Below are 23,639 nucleotides of genomic sequence, written 5' to 3'. Positions count from 1 at the left end.
AGTATTTCTGAACACCTTCAAGAGAGTGGCAACATCAGCCCAGTGGCCACCAGAACAATGGGCTTTGATCATCACCCCATACTTGAGCGGTTTATCACAGGAGATAGTAGGCACCTTGGATCCTGAAGAGACATATAACTATCAAGTGATTAAAATGGCTATCCTAAACACGTTGAACTTAAACTAAGAAGCATACTGGAGGCGATTTAGAGACCTTAGGATGAAACTAGGGTTACATCCCAGAACAGTGGCACAAAAGATGAAAGCCAATGCCACGCGTTGGATGAAGCCAAAGGGAAAAACCGTAGAACAGATAATGGACATCATTATTATGGAACAATGAATATCCACACTAAGCTCGGGACCAAGGAATTGGGTGATGAAACATAAGCCCACCACGTTAGACGACTATATGGAAGCAGACAAGACGTGGCAAGGCAGACCCATGACATAGCCAGAACATTTGAGAACTAAGGAGAAGATGCTGGAGACTACCATGCGAGCTGCAACAAGAAGCCCAGTGATGCCGGGATACAAGACGATGAGGTCAGACCGGATAGATTTCATGAACCCGTCCAGAACCCGGATTCCCAGGCCCCTAATAACTTCGGACCCGGTGCCCAAAAAACAACCGACGACCTGGAACATGAACAAAGAAAAGATGATCTCGTGTTTTGGGTGTGGGCAATATGGTCATGTAAAAAAATACTGCCCAGCAGAAGAGTGTGCATGGACTGACATCTATGCCGTCACAAAGAAGGTGGGTGAAGAAGACCACGCGGGGTGGGCGGCAAAGGCCAAAGTGAATGGACAATGGAAAAGGGCCCTTACAGATGCCGGGTGTAGTAAAACCCTACTCAAAAGACTGGAAGGGGCACGCCCGCCCGAAAGCATGATTATCAAGTGTGTACACAGAGATGCCAAAGAATATGAAACAGCCCTGGCCGAGATAGAGATAGGGGACCAAAAGAGGATGTTGGAAGTAGGCATAGTACCTGGGCTAGGAAGAGATATGCTCCTGGGGAGAGACTGGCCCGGTGTGGAAAAGTTGCCGTACACTGTAGCTGAGGCATGTAACAGGGAATTAGCGAACTGTGTGATGGAATCAGAAGTATGGGGTTTTTCCAGAGATCAAGTAAGGAACTGGCAACAAGACAATATGGGGCTGGAAGAAAGCTGGTTGCAAGCAGTTCCTAAGGAGACAACCAAAGAAGGAGAAACGAACTTTGAGATTAGGCAAGGGTTACTGTACCGAGTTACTAAGAATGAAGCTGGAGAAGAGACTCAGCTTGTGCTACCAGAACGGTGGCGGGACTGGATCATGTACTTGACACATGACATGCCATTGTCAGGACACTTAGCCACACAAAAAACTTTGGATAGAGTTTGCCAGAGGTTCTTCTAGCCGAAGATGGCTAAATCGGTGGACGAATACTGCCAGTCTTGCCCTGTGTGTCAGATCACCCAGCCTAAAGCTGGACAGGGGGGAGGGGGGATGATGCCTATGCCTTTGGTCGATAGACCCGATAGGATCGCCATGGACATTGAGGGACCTTTGGTTAAGTCAGCCGGGGGACACCAATATATACTGGTGATAATAGACTATGCCACCCGGTACTTGGAAGCCATTCCCTTGAGATCCATATCCGCCAAGGTGCTGGCTAAAGAGTTCCTAGGGGTTTTTTCACAGGTAGGTTATCCCCAGGAGGTGCTAACAGACCAAGGCTCTAACTTTATGAGTTTGACATTCAAACAGATGTGGGAAATGCTGGAGTTAAAGTCTTTGAAAACCTTTGAAAACCTCAATTTATCACCCCCAAGCCAATGGGCTGGTTGAACACTTTAACCGAACCTTGAAAGGTATGCTTAAAAATCGGTGACAGAAAAGCCTAAGTCATGGAACACCTCTTCTTCATGGATTGCTGCCTTGTCGTGGCGAAGGGGCTTGAGTAACTCAGAGAAACTATGGGCTATGCCGTGCAGGGACACCCAAGACGGACAGGACATAGTGGAGAGTTCCACTAAACGCAATCCACCTGGAGTAGGAAATGGCAAGCCACTCCAGTATCTTTGCCAAGAACGCCCCATGATCAGAAACAAAAGGCTAAAAGATATGACGCTGGAAGATGGGCCCCTCAGGTCGGAAGGCGTCCAACATGCTACTGAGGAAGAGCGGAGGACAAGTACAAGTAGCTCCAGAGCTAATGAAGTGGTTGGGCCAAAGCCGAAAGGACGCTCAGCTGTGGACGTGCCTGGAAGTGAAAGGAAAATCCAATGCTGCAAAGAAAAATACTGCATAGGAACCTGGAATGTAAGATCTATGAACATTGGGAAGCTGGAGGTGGTCAAACAGGAGATGGCAAGAATAAACATCGACATCCTGGGCATCAGTGAACTAAAATGGACAGGAATGGGCGAATTCAGCTCAGATGATTATCATATCTACTATTGTGGACAAGAATCCCGTAGAAGGAATGGAGTAGCCCTCATAGTCAACAAAAGAGTGGGAAAAGCTGTAATGGGATACAATCTCAAAAATGATAGAATGATGTCAATACGAATCCAAGGCAGACCATTCAACATCACAATAATCCAAGTTTATGCACCAACCAGCATTGCTGAGGAGACTGAAATTGAACAATTCTATGAAGATTTACAACACCTTCTAGAACTGACACCAAAGAAAGATGTTCTTCTCATTCTAGGGGACTGGAATGCTAAAGTAGGGAGCCAAGAGATAAAAGGAACAACAGGGAAGTTTGGCCTTGGAGTTCAGAACGAAGCAGGACAACGGCTAATAGAGTTTTGTCAAGAGAATAAGCTGGTCATCACAAACACTCTTTTCCAACAACACAAGAGGCGACTCTATACATGGAAATCACCAGATGGGCAATATCGAAATCAGATTGATTATATTCTCTGCAGCCAAAGATGGAGAAGCTCTATACAGTCAGCAAAAACAAGACCTGGAGCTGACTGCGGTTCTGATCATCAGCTTCTCATAGCAAAATTCAAGCTTAAACTGAAGAGATTAGGAAAAACCACTGGGCCACTCAGGTATAATCTAAACCAAATCCCTTATGAATACACAGTGGAAGTAAAGAACAGATTTAAGGAACTAGATTTGGTGGACAGAGTGCCTGAAGAACTTTGGATAGAGGCTCGTAACATTGTCCAGGAGGCAGCAACGAAAACCATCCCAAAGAAAAGGAAATGCAAGAAAGCAAAGTGGCTGTCCAACGAGGCCTTAGAAATAGCAGAGAGGAGAAGGGAAGCAAAATGCAAGGGAGATAGGGAAAGTTACAGAAACTTGAATTCAGACTTCCAAAGAATAGCAAGGAGAGACAAGATGGCCTTCTTAAATGAACAATGCAAAGAAATAGAGGAAGATAACAGAAAAGGAAAGACCAAAGATCTGTTCAGGAAAATTGGAGATATTAGAGGAACATTTTGCGCAAAGATGAACATGATAAAAGACAAAAATGGGAGGGACCTAACAGAAGCAGAAGACGTCAAGAAGAGGTGGCAAGAATACACAGAGGAATTATATCAGAAAGATGTGGATATCCCGGACAACCCAGACAATGTAGTTGCTGACCTTGAGCCAGACATTCTGGAGAGCCAAGTCAAGTGGGCCTTAGAAAGCCTGGCTAACAACAAGGCCAGTGGAGGTGATGGCATTCCAGTTGAACTATTTAAAATCTTAAAAGATGATGCTGTTAAGGTGCTACATTCAATATGCCAGCAAGTTTGGAAAACTCAACAGTGGCCAGAGGATTGGAAAAGATCAGTCTACATCCCAATCCCAAAGAAAGGCAGTGCCAAAGAATGCTCCAACTACCGTACAATTGCACTCATTTCGCACGCTAGCAAGGTTATGCTCAAAATCCTACAAGGTAGGCTTCAGCAGTATGTGGACCGAGAACTCCCAGAAGTACAAGCTGGATTCCGAAGAGGCAGAGGAACTCGAGACCAAATTGCTAACTTGCGCTGGATTATGGAGCAAGCCAGAGAGTTCCAGAAAAATATCTACTTCTGCTTCATTGACTATGCGAAAGCCTTTGACTGTGTGGACCACAGCAAACTATGGCAAGTTCTTAAAGAAATGGGAGTGCCTGACCACTTTATCTGTCTCCTGAGAAACCTATATGTGGGACAGGAAGCAACAGTTAGAACTGGTCATGGAACAACTGAGTGGTTCAAAATTGGGAAAGGAGTACGGCAAGGCTGTATATTGTCCCCCAGCTTATTTAACTTATACGCAGAATACATCATGCGGATGGCTGGACTGGAAGAAACCCAAGCTGGAATTAAGACTGCCGGAAGAAATATCAACAACCTCCGATATGCAGATGATACCACTCTGATGGCAGAAAGTGAGGAGGAATTAAAGAACCTTGTAATGAGAGTGAAAGAGGAGAGTGCAAAAAACGGTCTGAAACTCAACATCAAAAAAACTAAGATCATGGCCACTGGTCCCATCACCTCCTGGGAAATAGAAGGGGAAGATATGGAGGCAGTGTCAAATTTTATCTTCCTGGGCTCCATGATCACTGCAGATGGAGACAGTAGCCCTGAAATTAAAAGGCGCCTTCTTCTTGGGAGGAAAACGATGACAAATCTGGACAGCATCTTGAAAAGCAGAGACATCACCTTGCCAACAAAAGTCCGAATAGTCAAAGCTATGGTTTTTCCTGTCGTGATGTATGGAAGTGAGAGCTGGACCATAAAGAAAGCAGACCGCCGAAGAATTGATGCCTTTGAATTGTGGTGCTGGAGGAGACTCTTGAGAATCCCCTGGACTGCAAGGAGAACAAACCTATCAGTTATAAAGGAAATCAACCCTGAGTGCTCACTGGAAGGACAGATCCTGAAGCTGAGGCTCCAGTACTTTGGCCATCTAATGAGAAGAAAAGACTCCCTGGAAAAGACCCTGATGTTGGGAAAATGTGATGGCAAGAGGAGAAGGGGACGACCGAGGATGAGATGGCTGGACAGTGTCTGCGAAGCAACCAACATGAACCTGACACAACTCCGGGAGGCAGTAGAAGACAGGAGGGCCTGGCGTGCTCTGGTCCATGGGGTCACGAAGAGTCGGACACAACTAAACGACTAAACACACACACATGGAACACCTTCCTACCATCCTTAATGTTTGGGGTCAGGGAGGCCCCTCAATCGTCAACAGAGTTTTCACCCTTCGAATTGTTATATGGAAGAAATCCTAGGGGGGGTGTTGGATTTAATCAGAGAAAAATGGGAAGAGGGAGAAGATCACTCCCATAGTGCTCTACAACAAATTGTGGAAATGAGGGACAGTTTAGAAGTGGCATGGGAAATGGCAAAGGACAACCTTGGACAGGCCCAGGTTAAACAAATGGCCAGGTATGACAAAGAGGTCAAGCCCCGAGAATTTGAACCAGGACAAAAGGTGTTAGTGCTGTTACCTACTGAATCCTCCAAACTCTTTGCAAAATGGCATGGGCCTTACAATGTATGAAGAAAAGTTAGCGAGGTGGACTACGAAATAGAGACTCTGGATAGGAAGAAAAAGAAACAAGTCTTCCACGTAAATTTACTGAAAAGGTGGATAGATAATGTCTATATGGAACCGAGATGGAGGAAGAGTTAGGGCCAGAGTGCGAAGACCTTAAAGAAAGATCCACCTTTGTTGTGAGATCCAAGCTCAACAAGGAAAGGTAACAAAAATATCTCAATGATACAGACCTAAGACAAAGAGAGAGATTCAACAGTTCTTGGGGTCAGTAGGTTACTACAACAGATTATACCACAATTCTCTACCATAGCTGCCCTGCTGACCAACCTGACCAGGAAGAAAGCCCCAAAGCAAGTGAGGTGGGGAGAGGCCCAAGAAGAAGCATTTCAGACCCTCAAATCGATCATTTGCGAAATTCCCAAATGTTTCGCCCAGATTTCAACTTTCCCTTTACATTATTCACAGATGCCTCAGATAGAGGGTTAGGGGCTGTATTGTCTCAAGTAAGGGAAGGTCTGGAGTACCCAGTACTGTATTTAAGTCGAAAACTGTCACCGGTAGAGCAAAAGTACACGGTTATAGAGGAAGAAGCTCTGGCCATTAAATGGGCCACCCATGCCTTAAGATATTATCTACAAGGTGCACCCTTAACCTTAGTAACTGACCATGCTCCCCTGCAATGGCTGGTCCAGATGAAAGAAACCAACCCGAGGCTTACTCGGTGGTATCTTGCCCTGCAGTCATTTGCCTTCAATGTCCAATACTGAAAGGGGCCCGAGCATGCTAATGTAAATTATTTCTCTCGGCAGGGGCCATGGGCCAGGAATTAAGAGAGGACGACCCTCTTGGATGGGGGGGTATGTGAGGTGCGAAGCGAGGGGGGTAGAAGCCCTCGCCGGAGTGTCGTCCTCCCTCAGGAAAGAACAGGAGACGCAAACAGACCTGCTTGCATCAGCCGTTGAGACGGTATAATGGGGAGTGGACACCTGTGAGTTAGAACGGGGTTTGTCTAAATTGAATGTAGCCACTCAGATGGAGAGGGAAATGGCAGGAAAGGAAGAAAGAGGCAGATCCACTGTGGAGGCAGGAATGGGCAATATAAAAGGGGCAAGAAACGATATACTGGGGGGGGGGGCTGGGAGTTAATATGGGTGGAAGATCCCTGGACTGGGAAGTCTGAAAAGGTGCGGGTTCCAAGGGAGGAGGCAGACTTCAGAAGGAGAAGGGGTCTGCCTCCCCAACCCTCTTATTGGGGGGAATCGGAGGCATGTGAGTGGTGCTGGAGACAGAGAGGAGAAAAAAGCTGTGGAGAGAGCGGAAAGAGAGCAGCGAGCATGGAGGCTGGAGGAAGTCCGGCGGAGGAGGTACCTGCAGGACCATCGGCTCCCATACGAGGAGACGAGGACCGACCCAGAGGGGAGAGATGAAGAGATAATACCGTTACTAGAACCTGGGACTGACCCTCTGGACATGGATGAAAGTAATCCATTTACCAAGGGACCTTGGACTGACTTGGACTATAACCCATTTACCAAAGCCGTTTGCTTGTCCTTGTAGGACCCGTTGGCAGCGAGTGACAATGTTAAAACTAACCTAGAGAATAATAATTTGTTGTTTGAGTTTCCAATAAAGCGCAGTTTTGATTTTTCAACTCGAGAGCCTCCTACGTCTGTCTGAACCCACACAGCTACATCTTTGCTGTGTACTACAGACTGAGCAATTTGCTAAGTATGCTATAAGAAGGAAAGCCTCTCTGGCTAAGGAAAGGCAACACCTCCTGGGTCACTTGCTAGACTTTGTCACTGTCAATCACATTTCCAGACACTCCTGTTACTGCCTGACCTGGCACATGAACTCCCAGTGCCAGTGACTGTTGTAAATCTGCAAGGCTGACTATGCAAACAGATACTCTTTATATAAACAAAAGGTCAGGTGTCAGCAGGAACAAGCAGTCAAGGCTTGGTTAAGGTGATTGTGGTGAAAAGCATCTCTATCGTAGCAAATCATTTCCTCTTAAACAGTAAAAGAATTGGTCTAAGCAAAGCAGCTTTATGAATTACATCTGCAAGGTTTTAATTTGTGAAAGGAATTACAGGCAAAAGTCTTCATGAAATTCTCACCTTGCAGAGTTCTTTTGTCTTATTCAAACTGACAGGTTAACTGCCGAATATTTTGGAGAAAACATTCTGTATATACTGTACTCAGTAATATTCATAATATATACAAATACTATTGAATATTCCTATACATTATGTACAGTGGTGCTTCGCATAGCGAGGTTAATCCGTTCCGGATTAACCTTCGCTATAGCGAAACATCGCTGTGCGGAAATAAAAAAGCCACAGAAACGCATTGAACTTCGTTCAATGCGTTCCTATGGCTTGAAAACTCACCGCTGTGCGAGGTTCTGCCATAGCGCCGCCATTTTCGCGCCCTCGGTAAGCGAGGGCAGGGTGCGAAAATGTGGCGCGGACCTTCCAGCGGCCATTTGGAACCGCCGATCAGCTGTTCTCCCCCGCTTCGTTATGCGATATTCGCTAAGCGAATCGCTTAGCGAATATCGCAAAGCGAAAAATCGCCATAGGGGCCATCGCTGAGCGAATGCTCCAGCGATGGCCCAGAGCGCCTCGTTAAGCGATTTCATCGCTCAGTGAGGCACTCGTTAAGCGAGGCACCACTGTATATATACATTCTGTATACACTCAGTGGTATTCATAATGGTCCAGGTTTTTAATATAAAAATCAAGTTCCAGGCATGTACTACATAGCTGTCTCAATACAAAACTAACCTGGCATTTAACATTGTATGACTACTGTAGAGCTGGTACAGTTCTTTTCCAACATAGCAGCAAGATCAGAAGCTTCCTATTTTAAACTGGAGTTTCTCATTACATCCTACATTGGGGAGCACTTGTTATTTAAAACCAGGGATGGGCAAGCTCTGGGGGATCCAAAGGCCAGTTTTCCTACCTGATAACCAGCTGCTTGCTGCACTAATGTCCCCAAATGAGGAAAATCAAACTGGGAAATGCTTTTTCAAAAACTTTGGAACTGTTTAGGGGGGCTGCACATTTAGAAGGAGAAATGCCACTTCTGGAGAATTTCAAGAGCAGCTGTTGTCTTTAAATTAAATTTCCTCCCAAGGTCAAGGGGAATGTAGGGGCAAAAAAACCCCAAAACACGCCTTGAGACTACCTGCTGCCCTTGGACATCCTAATTCTTCTCCTGTATTAATTTATGGTTTGTGCAACAAACTGAGATTAAACATTGGTTTATGTGCTTGTCCCATTTAAAGAACAAGTCCAAGCATAGTTTTCGACAAGCTTCTGCAGTAGCCTTATGAGTATCAGATAATACTGCTTAGCCTGCACAAAATACAAGCATCTCCAGAAATGCGGAGAGGTCCACAAGGCTTACCTTGCATTTTTTATTCATTAAGGCCATTACAAATGTGTATCATCTACTTTACTGTATTATTCAAACATATATTATACCTGAATTGTCACACCCATATAATCGATATTTTGCTTTGGATATAGGGAATTACACTGGTCAGAGAACCATGATTCTCCAGTGTCTAAATGGGAATACAGTGGTGCCTCGCTTAACGAGCGCCCCGTTTAACGACGAATCCGCATACCGATGCGGATTTTGCGATCGCATTGTGATGTTGACTATGGGGAAAAATCGCTTTGCGATTTTTCCCCATAGCCCAATTTTCCCCCAGCTGAGCGGCTGGAGCTTTGAAGCCCCGCCGCTCAGCTGGGGGAAAATGCTGGTGGTGGCCTCGGAAGGACCCTTCCAAAGGGTCCTTCCGAAGCCACCGCCTGCATTCCCCTTCGGAAGGGGCATTTTCCCCCAGCTCAGCGGGAGCCCCGCCACTCAGCTGGGGGAAAATGTCGGTGGTGGGCGGCGGCCTCGGAAGGACACCGAAGCCACCGCCAACCGCCGACATTTATTTTATTTATTTATTTTATTTATATCCCGCCTATCTGGTTGGTTAAGACCACTCTAGGCGGCTAACAGCATAAAATAGTATAAAAAGTTTTAAATAGAAGAAAGCTTAGGAGAGGGAGGAAACAATAGGAGAGGGAGAGGAGAGGGCATCAGGAACTGGCTGGAAGGAAGGCCTGCTGAAACATCCATGTTTTTAGTTGATTTTTAAAGATACTCAGTGAGGGTGCCACACGAATCTCAGGAGGTAGGTTGTTCCAAAGGTGAGGAGCCACCGCCGAGAAGGCCCAATTTCTTGTCTTTACCTTCCGGGCCTCCCTTGGCGTTAGGCTCCTCAGCCTCACCTCCTGGCTCGCACGAGTGACACGGGTAGATCTTGGTGGGAGTAGGCGTTCCGCCAAGTATCGAGGCCCTAAACCGTTTAGGGCTTTGTACGCAAGCATCAGCACTTTGAAGTCAATGCGGAACCAGATGGGCAGTGAATGCAATGCAGCCAGAGTGGGTGAGATATGTTGGTCTTTTTTCACTCCACTAAGTAGTCTGGCTGCCGCATTCTGCACAACCTGTAGTTTCCGCAGCAGCCTCAAAGGCAGCCACACGTAGAGCGCATTACAGTGGTCTAATCTTGAGATTACAAGCTCATGCACCAAGGTAGTGAGTGCCCCAACATCAAGGTAGGACCGCAGCTGGGCTATCCACCTAAGGTGAAAAAAGGCGGAACGGACCACGGACGACACCTGAGATTCCATAGTGAGCGCCGGGTCCAGATGGATCCCCAAGCTGCGGACCTCATCCTTGGCGGGAAGAGTCACCCCCCCCAAAAGAGGGAGTTTCCCAAATCCCCAGCTGTGGGGGCGCCCACCTTCAGTACCTCCGTCTTGTCCGGGTTCAGCCTCAGCCCATTCTCCTGCATCCACTGCAGTACAGTCCCCAGGCAGCGCTGAAGGGACAGAACGGCATCTCCTGCGGTTGGTGAAAAGGAGATGTAGAGCTGAGTGTCATCAGTGTACTGATGACACTAGGCTCCACACCCCCTGATGACCCCACCCAGCGGCCTCATGTAGATGTTCAACAGCATTGGGGAGATAATCGACCCCTGTGGAACCCCACAATTGAGACTCCACGGGGGGGAGACACTCTCCCCAAGCTGCACTCTCTGGGGGCGGTCCTCCAAGAAGGAACAGAGCCAGGCCAGTGCCAGGCCGCCGATTCCCAGCTCAGAGAGCCTCCCCTGGAGGATACCGTGGTCAATGGTATCAAAGGCCGCTGAAATGTCGAGGAGGACCAGCAGAGACACTTTGCCCCTGTCAGCCTCCCTCAACAGGTCATCACACAGGGCGACCAATGCCGTTTCTGTACCATGGCGCGGCCTGAAGCCCAACTGAAATGGATCCAGGGCCTCTGTTTCGTCCAAGTGCACCTGGAGCTGGTCGGCCACCACCCTCTCAACCACTTTGCTTAAGAAAGAAACATTGGCGACGGGCCTATAGTTGCCAATTTTGTCCGCCGCCAAATTAGGTTTCTTTCTCATGGGCCTAATGAGTGTCTCCTTGAGGGCAGATGGAAACCTGCCCTCAAGGAGAGACCCATTAATTATTACAGTGGCCCATTCCGTTGTTACAATAATAATAATAATAATAATAATAATAATAATAATAATAATAATAATAATAATTTATTGTCATTGTAAGTATATACACAGTATACCCATACAACGAAATTCACAGACACCCAGAGACCAGACACATGCACACACATAACATTCCCCAAACACTCCCCACCCACTAGAAGTCCCCCACTAAAAATACAAACATCTACACCTCAGGCCAACTAACACAGTCCAACTAATTATTCACTACTGATGGTCTTTAAGCTCATTATTAATTGCAATTATAGCTCTAGGATAAAAACTATTTAGAAAACGTGTGGTCCGAGTCTTAATTGTTCTATATCTTCTGCCAGACAGTAACAGTTCAAAAAAGTTATAAGCAGGATGGGAAGAGTCTCTCAGGATGCTGTGTGACTTCCTCAGACAGCGGGATGTGAAGATGTCATCCAGGGTTGGTAGCTGGAGCCCGATGATATTCTGGGCAATTTTAATGGTTCTCTTTAGAGCTTTTTTGTCCGCTACAGAGCTACTCCCAAACCATGCCAGAATGCCGTAAGTTAGGACACTCTCAATGGTGCTACGATAGTAGGACAGAAGTAAATGCTGTGATAAATTTAACTTCCCGAGCATTCTCAGGAAATACAGCCTCTTCTGTGCCTTCTTTATTAGCATGTTGGCATTTATAGTCCATGAGAGATCCTCTGAGATGCAAGTACCCAGAAATTTAAAACTACCAACTCTCTCCACTTCCTCACCGTTTATGTACAGTGGTAAATGTACATTTCTCTTCCTCCTAAAATCAATTATGAGTTCTTTAGTTTTTTTGATGTTAAGTGTGAGATGATTTTATTTACACCATAGTATCAACCTTTGTACTTCCTTTCTATAAGCAGACTCATTGTTCTTATTTATGAGTCCCACCACTGTCGTATCATCCGCAAATTTAATAATTGCATTGGTGTTATATAGTGGGGTGCAATCATGTGTGTACAGGGAATAGAGGAAGGGGCTTAGCATACAGCCCTGGGGAGCTCCTGTACTTAGTACCAGGGTAGAAGAATGGTGGGATCCCATCCTTACTGACTGTGGCCTATCTGTCAGAAAATCCTTTATCCACATGCAGATCTCCTGAGGTAATCCCAGGTTGATCATTTTTAAAAACAACCTATTTGGTAGAATGGTGTTAAAAGCAGAGCTATAATCCACAAACAACAGCCTCGCATAAGTTCCCTGTTGTTCTAAGTGGCTCAATACAGTATGGAGTACGATGGACACAGCATCGTCAGTAGATCCATTTCTCCTGTATGCAAATTGCCATGGATCCAAAGAAGGTGGAAGACTAGCCTTAATGTAATCCAGCACCAATCTCTCAAAACATTTCATAATAACAGATGTTAAAGCTACTGGTCTATAATCATTGGGAGATACCACAGCTGACTGCTTCGGGACTGGCACTATAATAGATGTCTTCAGGCAAGTGGGGACTGAACACTGCAACAAGGATAGATTGAAAATATCCGTAAAAACTCCAGCTAATTCTGCAGCACAGCCCCTAACAACTCGTCCCATGATTCCATCTGGTCCAGCTGCCTTTCGAAAATTAATATTCTGGAAAGCGCGTCTCACATCTGAAATCTGCAGTACTAGTGGTTGTCTGTCGATGGTAGATTCTAGTGATGTATTATGGACAGTAGGTGCTGGAATAATGGTTGTTCCTTTTTCCACCACAAAACGGCTGAAAAATTGATTTAACTGCTCAGCCAAAAAATCACTGCTGCTACACAGACTGTTTTTGTTACTCTGCCCCGTGATTTGTCGTAGGCCATGCCATACTTGACGAGTGTCAGAATTCTCAAGGTTTTGTTCAATTCTCTGGCTGTACATAGCTTTGGCATCCCTAATGCCCCTTTTCAGTTTAGCTCTGGCCTCTCTATAATGTAGTTCATCACCAGAATGAAAAGCAGCATTTCTGGCTTTTAATAAAAGTCACACTTCTCTATTTAGCCAAGGCTTGTTGTTAGAAAACACTCGTACTTGTCTTGTGGTAGTAATAACATCGATGCAGCTTTTGATATAAAACAGTATTGTCGAGGCATAAGTATCAACATTGTCCTCCTCAAACAGTGTCCAATCAGTGCTCCTAAAGCAATCTTGAAGTTGCTCAGTTGCATCCACTGGCCACACTTGTATTTCTCTAATTGATGGTATGATTCTTTTAACAAGGGGTCTGTACGATGGAATCAAAAAAAGAGATATATGATCTGACTGTCCCAAGCTAGGCAATGGCTTCATCTTATATCCATGCATGATGTTACAATATACCTGATCCAAGGTATTTTCCCCTCTAGTGGGACAGTCCACATACTGATAAAAGTTAGGGAGGACGGTCTTTAAATTGGCTTGATTGAAATCACCTGCTACCACCAGCACTCCATCTGGGTAGGCCTGCTGCTGTTTGCTGATAGCAGTTAACAAACAACTCAAAGCTGTGGTTGTGTTAGCATCAGGAGGTATATATATTGCTGTTATTATAACAACATTAAACTCGCGAGGCAAGTAAAAGGGGCGGCATTTCACTGCCAAATACTCCAAATCAGGAGAACAGTGAATGTCCATTATTTTAACATCTGTGCTCCAATTATCGTTTGTGTAAACACAAACCCCTCCACCTTTGCTCTTCCCAGATTCAATAGACCTGTCTGCTCGATGTACTCTGCGTCCTTGTAGTTCAATTACCTCCCCTGGGATGGAAGAATCAAGCCATGTCTCTGTAAAGATCATAATCATGTTTTGATTAGCCAGGGCGGGAAAGGGTCAAGGGAGGAGGTGGTGGCACGACAGCGATCAAGCGCCTTGGCCGCAGAATCAGGCGTGACAGGCTGAAAGGAATCGAAAGTCACCGGGCAAGGAGCGCTGGACATCTCTGCTTGACTCACTGTATTCAAAAAAGGAGAGAGGTCCCGGCGGATGGCCTCCACTTTCGATTTTAAAAATGCTGCAAATTGATCCGATGAAAAACTAGAGGGAGGCCCATCACTCAGACCAGTTCCGAATAGGTCGCGCACTATACGGAATAATTCCGCCTGTTGGTTGGACGCTTCGCTTATCCAGTTAGCGAAGTATGCTCGACTGACGGCCTTTATCTTAGCCAGGTAAAGGTTAGTAGTGACCTTGACAGCTATCCAATTATAATCCATCGGGTCCTTTCTCCGTTTGCGCTCTAGCCGTCTCCTGATCCACTTCAACGCCCAGAGATCCTGGTTAAACCAGGGTGCCGGGCGGTCTCTGTGCTGGAGAGGGCGTTTAGGAGCGATCGTGTCTACAGTCCTAGCCTTCCAAGCTCTCAAAGGGCCCCCCTCTGACATTGGAGAAAGACCTTTGAGAGCTCGGAGGGCTCTCAGCGGCGGCGGGGGCAGGGTGGATCCGGAGGGCTTCCAGGCAAAGCACTGGAAGCCTTCCGGACCCCCCCCAACCCTGCCGCCACCACTTGAAGCCGCCCTGCGCCGCCTATCCCAGCCATGCTCGGACTCCCAGGAGTCTGAGCATGGCTGGGATAGGTGGGCGCGGGTCGGCTTCCGGTAGCGGAGGCAGGGTGGGGGGCTCCGGATGCCCACACACACCCTACTGCCGCTGCCACTGCTTGGAGCCGCTGGCCGGCAGGCCCTTCGGAGCGGCCGTAGGGGAAGGGTTCCCCCGCCATCATTCCGAAGCGCCCCAGCCCGCCAGCTGTGTGAAAATGGGGGCTTTTCCTCTCAAAGGCCCCATTTTCACACAGCTGATTCGCGGTTCCAAAATGGCCACCTGCGCTGCCCTCGCTTACCGAGGCGGCGAAAATGGCGGCCCTATGGAGGAAACCTCGCATAGCAGTGAGTTTTCACCCCATAGAAACGCATTAAACGAAGTTCAACGCGTTTCTATGGGGTTTTCCCTCCCGCACTGCGATGTTTCCGTATAGCGACGATTAATCCGGAACGGAACGGATTAATGTCGCTATGCGGGGCACCACTGTACACTGTTGACAGGTCTGACAAGAACCTGAGTAGAATGTTAATACATTGTTGTAAAACCATATGTAAGAACTTATAAATACTGTAAGTATTTGTAAGAATCACTGTAAAGAAATACTGTAAAATACTGATTTAGACAGCTGTGAAGTGACTAGATATGTAGTAAAACTTGTAACAGCTGTGTAAGGAAACCAATATTGGCTGAAGGTGGAATAAAGCCAGCAGTTCCAGCATTCAACCTTGTGGCATGGATTGGAGGAGTAAGGAGGAATACTGAGAGACAGATTTAACAAGGACAAAGATTTATTGGACTGATTTATGGACTGAACCTGTTGATATTGCCGTGTATGACCAAAGGACTGAATAAAGACTATGTTGTATGTATGAACCTTGCTGCAAACTTGATTCAATATAATCTTTCTACAATCAGTATTGTCTCTTTGCTTGATTACCCACTGAGCAACTTTGTTCTCTGGGAAAACTACTAGTTGGCACCCCTAGCATGCTACCAACTTTGTCAACTGTCACTCTCCAAATCCTTCAAACAGCCACTTCCTGAACACCCCAGGCCAGGGGTAGGGGGAATAATCCCAGAGGTCAGCATGTAGTATGAGGAGTTTCATGTGGCAGATTCTGATAAAAATGCTAATAATCATGGTTAAGTAGGTATACGGCGAATTCTATAAAATATGCACTTCCTGTATGTTGTCAAGCCACTCTTAACAGTGTAAGGTCTTAACTGGTGTCACAATAAAGCCAGATTATGTTCTATATATCCTGAAAGCTACAGATAAATACCTCACCTGAATAAAATGTGTTGATTTTGGCAAGTTCCTTCTCACAAGTCTGAAAGAATTTTTCTTCAAACTTCGCAAAGTATCGTTTCACAGTGTCTTCATCTGTGACTAGAAAAAGAGAGAAGAAAAATGTAAAAAAATAAAGACAAGAGAAACGCATGTCATTTTTAATCCTGTCCATTTGAAATAGTAGTTGTAATCAAAATTATTCAAACCCCGTTGCAAATCAGATTTGATGTCAAAATTCATAGACTTTCAGCTGTTTGCAATAAACAAATCAAACAAAAGCAACTGAAATAGCTCAACACAACAAATGCTTCAAGTGGTTTCTTAGGGAATTTAACTGAAAATGAAACTTTTAATGAATTCTGCAGTCTCAAAATAATTAAACCCCTTCATGGCAAGCATCTGTAGTACTTAGTAGAGCACTCTTTTACTGTTACAACCTGCTGCAAACGAGATGCACTGCCTGACACAGCTTCTGGCAGCATTCCTGGGGAATCTTAGCCCAATTCTCATGACCAATGGCCTCCATTTTAGTAATAATCTTGGGTCTGCATGTTGTGACAGACTTCTTCAAATCTCACTAGAGATTTTCTATGGGATTCAACTCAGGTGACTGTGATGACCACTGTAGAATCTACCCGGACGTCTTCTGCAACCAAGTTTTGGTGGAATTTGAGGAACGCTTGGGATCATTGTCCGGTTGGAAAGTCCAATGATGCCCAAGCTTCAGCTTCCCCATAGATGGCATGATGTTTTATCCTAGGATTTCCTGATACTTTAGTGAATCCATCTTGCCTTACACACGCTGCCGGTTTCCAGTGCCGGATGATGCAAAACAGCCCCAGAGCATCACTATGCTTAACTGTCGGCAGAGTGTTCTTTTCAGCGTATGCTTCATTCTTCTTCCTCCAGACATATCATTGATTCACTGGGCCGAAAAGTTCCAGTTTCGTCTCACTACTCCACAGAACAGAATTCCAAAACTTCACAGCCACTAACAGAGATTCCTTTTATTGCCCGGTCCAGGTAATGTAACCACTTTCCTTATAACTTTAAACTTGTGAACTATGCTTCTAAAGGTGTCTCTAGGAACATTCAGTGCCTTTGCTATCTTTTTATCTCCTGTTCTGTGCTTGTGAAGGGCAATGATCTCTTCTCTTAACTTTTTTTAAAAAAAAACATTTTTTTCTTTATAAAGGTAGGGTAAGGTAAGGGACAGCTGGGATGGGGTACTCTTGGAGGGGGTGGATTTGAACAGATACATTACAGATCAATATTTTTCATAGTAATTCTATACATTCTCTTCTAGTAATAGTTCCACATGTCAGAAAGAAATATAAACAGGGAGCGAGAGGGAAAAATCAAATTCAGACAGATATATTATTATTCTGATTATTGATTATGTAGCTGATAATCTTTATTCATTCTCATACATTTTCCTTTTATTTCTCATTTCCCAAGGTATATGTTTCAGTGTCTTCAGATTCCTTCCTTCTTTTTGCTTGTCTTGCGTTGCTTTCAGAATTTTGCCTCTATATGTGATTTTAATGAATCTAATTTTTTTCAATACATACTGAGAAAGTTCTTCTGGCCACATCTATATTCCACTTAATTTCATCCTTCTCACAGTCCGCCCAGTCTGATAATAAATCAGTTGTAACTTCTAGGAGGTCTTCATTTTGAGTTTCTGGTACATTCCAAATTCTCAGATTATGTAATGCATTCTTCATATGGGTTTGAGTTCTTGATGGCTCATGTTGGTTTTGTCTGGTTTCAACTTTTCCTAAGTCCTTCTGAAGTTCTATTACTGTCTTCTCCATTTTCTTTGCTAATCTCACTGTCTTCTGTATTTCTTGATTCTGGTGTGGCACATCCTCTTTCATTTGCTCCATTTGTACATTTATATCGTCCTGTTGTTTGGAAAGGCCAGACACTTCAGTTTTCAGGGCTGAAGTATCAGACTTAATTTCATCAAACTTTCTATCAAAATGGGCTGTCTATTGGCTGAGCATGGTGCTCATGAGCTTCTCAAAATATTATTTCGTTAATAAAGAAGACTGAGTTTCTTGCATCAATCTCAATGGTGTACTTTCTGGTGCCAAACCTCCTTTCCCCACCTTAGGTTTTGCATCCATGTTTGTATTTCCAAAAAGAAAAGAAAAACCCTTTATATAACAGTTCTACAGTATTCTCACTGGTATCTGCTTTCCCCCCTCTACCTTCTTATAATAATCCAGTACGTTAGGGATATGGAAATATGGAAGGATATGACAGCAACCAACAAACAGAGATTAAGCAACTAATAAATGGGGATCGCCCAATATACACGGAATTTTAAAAAAGAGTCAATGTTATTAATGAAGAGGGGCAACTTTCCTTGACCACTTCCAAACAGGGAGAATATTTCCTGAATAATGTACAGTAAATATTACTCCGCTTCAGTGAAGCTATTTATGTCTAGATTTGACAAAGAAAAAGAGAGAGAGAGAAGTCAGCTTGTTCAGAGTTAGACTGCACAGGGAAGCCATGGAAATCCACAAACACCAGCAGAACTTCAACAAAAAAGAAGAAAGTTTAAAACTCAACAAAGCGTGGCTCCCAGCACTAAAAAATACAGCATGCAAAAGGTCAACGAACTCTACCCAGCCACAAGGACGGTGATTACTACACACAAAAGACCAGCTAATGACACCCATCAATCACAGTGGCAGATAATCTCTCCTCCTTATCACAACAATACACCCACAACAAAAACACACTGATCACCATAATCACCCATCTCCTGAAAAGGACAAAAGCTGATCCCACAGCTATACTCAACTCCCAAACAAACTGTACCAGAGCACAGAGTGCTACTCCTGTCCTCTGAAGATGCCGAACACAGAGACTGATGAAACGTTAGGAAGAACAAACTTCAGAACACAGCCGAAGAGCCCTAAAAACCCACAACAGCCCTCAGCTCTAAATCCCTTTGACTTAGACCCAGGATAGAGATGGTGGCTTTGTATAGGTGTATGAATACAAAGCCACCCCTCAGTACAGGTGATTGTACATACCCCCCCAGACCCCAACAGACTTATTGGATGGTGTGTGTGGCCAGCATCATTGTCAGCATGCCAACTGAGGCAGTAGCTCGGCTGCCACAGCCCCGCCTCCCTGCTTGTCTAGCCACTCTGCAGCAGAGCAGAGAGACTTGTCCTCCCGCTGCCTTGCTGGAGCGGCTAAGCAAACAGGGAGGAGAAGCTGCGGCAGTCAAACTACAGTGGAGTCTCAACTTACGTCTGGCTCCACTTACGAACTTTTCAACTTATGGAATTCTCTGGCCGCAAAATTCCACTTTGACTTGCGGCCAGAGAATCGACCTACGGACCAGAAGAGGGAAGTGGGAAAAGCACCCAATTCAAATTCGGCGCTTTCCCCGCGTCCCCCTTCCAGTCCGTAGGCCGTGCCTCTGGATGCCTTCCACGGCTTATCCGCCGCCATGGGAGGCATCTTGGAGGTCCCCCCCACCGCCGATAGTGCTTTGGAGCCACTATCGGCGGTGGAGGGGGACCTCCAAGATGCCTCGCATGGTGGTGGAGAAGCCTTGGAAGGCAGCTTGGAGGTCTCCCCCTCCCCACCGTCGCCACCACCTGCAGGGAGCAGAGCCGCGCGATCCCAGCCATGCTCGGACTCCCGGGAGGAGAAGCAAAGTCCCCTGGGAGGAGGAGGGTAGGTCAGGTCCCTCATGGCTGTTTCCCCTCCCTTCATCGTTGCCTCTTTACAGGGAGCCCCTTTCCCTCCATGCAAACCCATGCCTCCCCTGCCGTCTCCTCTCTCCCCCTCACATGCACCCTGGCAAGGAATCTGGCCGCCGCCGCTACAGGGAGCCAAGCCGCACGATCGCAGCCATGCTCGGACTCCCTCCTCCCGGGAGTCCCCTGGGAGGGGGAGGAGGAGGAGGAGGAGGGCAGGGCAGGTCCCTCATGGCTGCTTCCCCTCCCTCTATCGCTGCATCAGGGAGCCCCTTTCCCTCCATGCCCACCCATGCCTTTCCTGACTTTCCTCCCCTCCCTTGCCCTCTCCTCTCTCCCCCTCACCTGCACCCGGGCAAGGAATCTGGCCGCCACCGCCACTGAGTGCTGGAGCAAAGTTCCCCAGCAAGCCAGGTCCAAACTGAGGCAATAGACCAGCTCAAAGGTATGAGAGACCGGGATGGGGGAGTGGGGAGGAAGGACCGAGACTGGGAGAACTTTTCTAGGCAGAGAGAGATGTGGTGTTTGTCCTGGAAGGCAGGCATTTTTGTGCTGGAAGAATGGTTGCTGGATTCTGTGCCTTGCTGTGTGTAGGGGGGGATTAAGTTCCCTCCCTCCTTTGCTGCCCCCCTTTTCCCCCAAAAGGTGCTTGGCTTGGCTTGTTTGAATAGTGCTTTTCGAGGTGTTCTGTTATTGAAAGGTTCTTGGCTTAAAATGTGTTCCCTCCCTCCTTTGCTCCCCCTTTTCCCCCTTGTCTTGGCTTGTCTTGGCTGAAAAGGTGCTTCAAGGTGAAAAAACGATTTCAAACGTGCTTTGCAAAGTGTTCCCTGACTCCCCCCCTCCTTTCCTGAACTTTTCATGACCTAAGAAAATTTGTTAAAAAATATCCCCCTCTAGTGGTAGAATGCAGAATAGCAGCTTCCTATTAGTTTCTATGGACAGAAAAAAGCAGATACGGATTAAATGGTTTTCAATGCATTCCTATGGGGAATGCATATTCGACCTGCGAACTTTTCGACCTGCGGACTGCCTTCAAATACGGATTAATTACTTAAATCGAGACCCCACTTTACTGCCATGATTGGCACACTAATGATGACACCCACCATGTGTAAAGTGGTCCAGCAGAGTCTGGGGTTGGGAGGTAATCAGGCCAGCCGCCTGTGCCGTGGGGGCTTTGTATTTGTATATGAATATAAAGCCCCCATTTCTCATCCAGGCTATCTGAAGTATCATTTAACTCCAAATGAGCCTCCCTAGCTTTAAAATCTTTTGGGGAAGACCTTCTCTTGGTCCCAGTGGCCTCACGGGTGGGGGACATGAGAGAAGGTCTTCAATGGGTGCTCGCAGGTTGTGAAATGCATTCCTTGGGAATGCCACTTTGGCCCCCTCCTTCTCTTTTTCCATTGGCAGGCAAAGGCCTTCATTTTTAAGCAGGCTTTAAACTGACCTAGATAAATAGGGGCGTTGCTGAATGTGTATTTATTGAATTTGCTGACTGGATAGCTCAGTGGTTTAGATATCTGGCTGTGGAGTCAGAGGCTGGGTGATTGATTCCGCACTGTTCCTCCTGTAAAGTAGAGCCAGCCAGTGTGGCTTTGGGCAAGGTGCACAGTCCAAGAGTACCCCATAGAAAAAGGGAATAGTAAATCACTTCTAAGTACTCTATGTCTAGAAAATTCTGAAAAGGGCTGCCACAAGTCAGAATTGACTTGATGGCACATGATTATTATTTATTAAATTCAGAGGTACTGTATGTTTTTCTGTGTTTCTAAATTATGGTATCTAATATTGATATTTGTTTAGTGTATATATCTATAAATCCAACCATATAGCTTACATATTCTCATTAGATTATGAATGTGCTAGAGGGCAATAAATTTAAAAAAATTCTTTAAATACAAAATTATATACTTTATGTTCAAAAGATGCAATTTTCTACAAAAGAAGCATAATTTTGATTGCAAAGAAAAAGACCTTTTTTAAAAAGCCTGCAGGAACAACATTTCTGGGAAATGTAACAATTTGAAATGCTCAGTCCATGACAGAGGAAAAAAGCCTACTTGTTTTTGGGACAAATTCTTTAGACACATTGTTTTAGACCAAAAAGTAGGTTGTAAACAACTACCAACATGTTTGCAAAGCTATTAGAAAGAAAAGAAAGAGGAGGGAAAATTTGTCCATGGAAGACAGCCATCATCAGAAAAAATTGAATTTTGAGCTCCTGCCAAATTTCTTTCCCTGTTTTTAGACTTTGTGCCCCATTTTGACATGTTCACTCAACTGAACATTCTACTTCATCTAAGTTTATTTAAGTTTTCCTTTAGTCTCTGTTCACATTTTCAGGGAACAGAAATCATATGGATATCATACACACAATCTGTACAATACTGGCTTTGAAATACTGTCATTATGTTCATTCATATTTGCAACATGCTTATTTGCAACCAAGTCATACAAAGGTGAATCTCATGGGACAGCTATCTCTTGAGCTATTATGGTAGAGGACACAAAACCCTGTCTTGTGTCCTCTAATATTAAACCTAACATAGAATGCTCAATTACTTTTAGAAAAGGGCAGGGCAACTTGCAGGGAGAAAAGACATGCCTAGGACATAAACAAACAATTTACAACATTAAGATTTACTAAATTAAAACATGCCAATACTAAATTGGATAGGGGAAAAGGCACTTTCAGTTTAGTGTCATTTAAAGGAATTCTCAAATTTTGCCATAAAGAGATTGTACCTACAAAGCAATTCCACAGGAGTCCAAAGAAAACAAGTGCAGGACAGACTTACTTTCTTTTATATACCACCCCTTTAGTGTGAGCACTACTCTGATGGCTTAAAGGTTAAAACTTAAAAACCCCACATGACAATGCATTCACTAATATGGCAATTAACAACTATAGATCTAGAATTCATTTGAAAAGAAAAAGAAAGAAGGAGCTATTAAGCTTGAGTACTTCCGTTTTTCTTTTACAATTCTGGTGTGGAGCTTTTATTATATACTTGAAAATGTGGACAAGAAATGTGTAGCAAAATCCCAGAAATATGATTAAGGACTTTTCTAATAGGCACATTTCATATTAGTTCATTGTCTCAGATCATAAAGTGGCAAAACTAGAATTAGCCAAGGTAGAAAACTATGCAGAATAGGATAAATCATGAAATGAACATGGAAGAGCAAGAATACATTTGATTTCAAAGTTCTTTGTTTTAAGCACATATCCATAGTATGATTCCCAAGAAAAAACACAAGTGGAAGGACAATGTACTTGCTCCTCTCATTCTGAAGCAATAGTGATATTAATGGTTTCCAACAGTCAAATAATTACAGACTCACTAGGAAGCATGAAATTATAGTAAGCAAGAAAAGAGAAGCACAGGTTAGCACCTGACAAATCAAAATAAATACAAATACTGTATAAGTCAAAGGATTCCACATACATTATGCATGAATAGTATTGTTAACTGATTATAGCTTTTGAATCTATATACAGTAAAAGTGTTATAAAGGAATCACTATATCTGTAGATTCAGTATCCACGATTTCAGTTATCTATAGGCTATCATGGCCAAAACAGTCATACAAAGAGGCCTTTTGTCCCACTCCCTGTATGTTATATATAGGGTTTGCTACCATCTACAGTTTCAGACATCCATGAGAGGTCTTGGAACATACCACCCACAGATGGGGTCAGGGGATTGCTGTTTAAGACAATAACGTAAGTTTAAGCAAATCACCTTCTGACATATTTAGAGAATTATATTTAAATATATGAATACACTGGTGCCTTGATTTATGAACTTAATCTGTCCCAGAAGATGTTCGTAAGTCAAAACGTTCATCAGCAACGTTCAAATCAGCATTTCCTATAGGAATGCACTGAAACCCGACTAATCCATTCCAGCTGTTTTCTGTTCTTATGTCAAGGCACAGTTTGTAAATTGAAGCATTAGTTCCCACAGGAACTACCGTATTTTTTGCTCCATAAGACACACTTTTTCCCTCCAAAATGTGGGGAGGAAC

General features: G+C 44.8%; 1 protein-coding gene across 1 annotated transcript in view; it reads right to left on the bottom strand.

Moving 5' to 3' along the window:
• XPR1 (xenotropic and polytropic retrovirus receptor 1) overlaps positions 1–23,639 on the bottom strand; it is a 178,317-nt gene that overhangs the window by 100,569 nt on the left and 54,109 nt on the right. Inside the window, exon 3 of the mRNA XM_020789740.3 lies at positions 15,871–15,972. Coding sequence (XP_020645399.1) covers positions 15,871–15,972 — 102 coding nt within the window. The remainder of the gene's footprint in view (positions 1–15,870; positions 15,973–23,639) is intronic.

This window comes from Pogona vitticeps, chromosome 4 (assembly GCF_051106095.1).
Source record: "Pogona vitticeps strain Pit_001003342236 chromosome 4, PviZW2.1, whole genome shotgun sequence".
Taxonomy (NCBI): domain Eukaryota; kingdom Metazoa; phylum Chordata; class Lepidosauria; order Squamata; family Agamidae; genus Pogona; species Pogona vitticeps.
The sequence above is the reverse complement of the archived record's forward strand: the minus strand, read 5'-3'. Positions and strand labels throughout refer to the sequence as shown.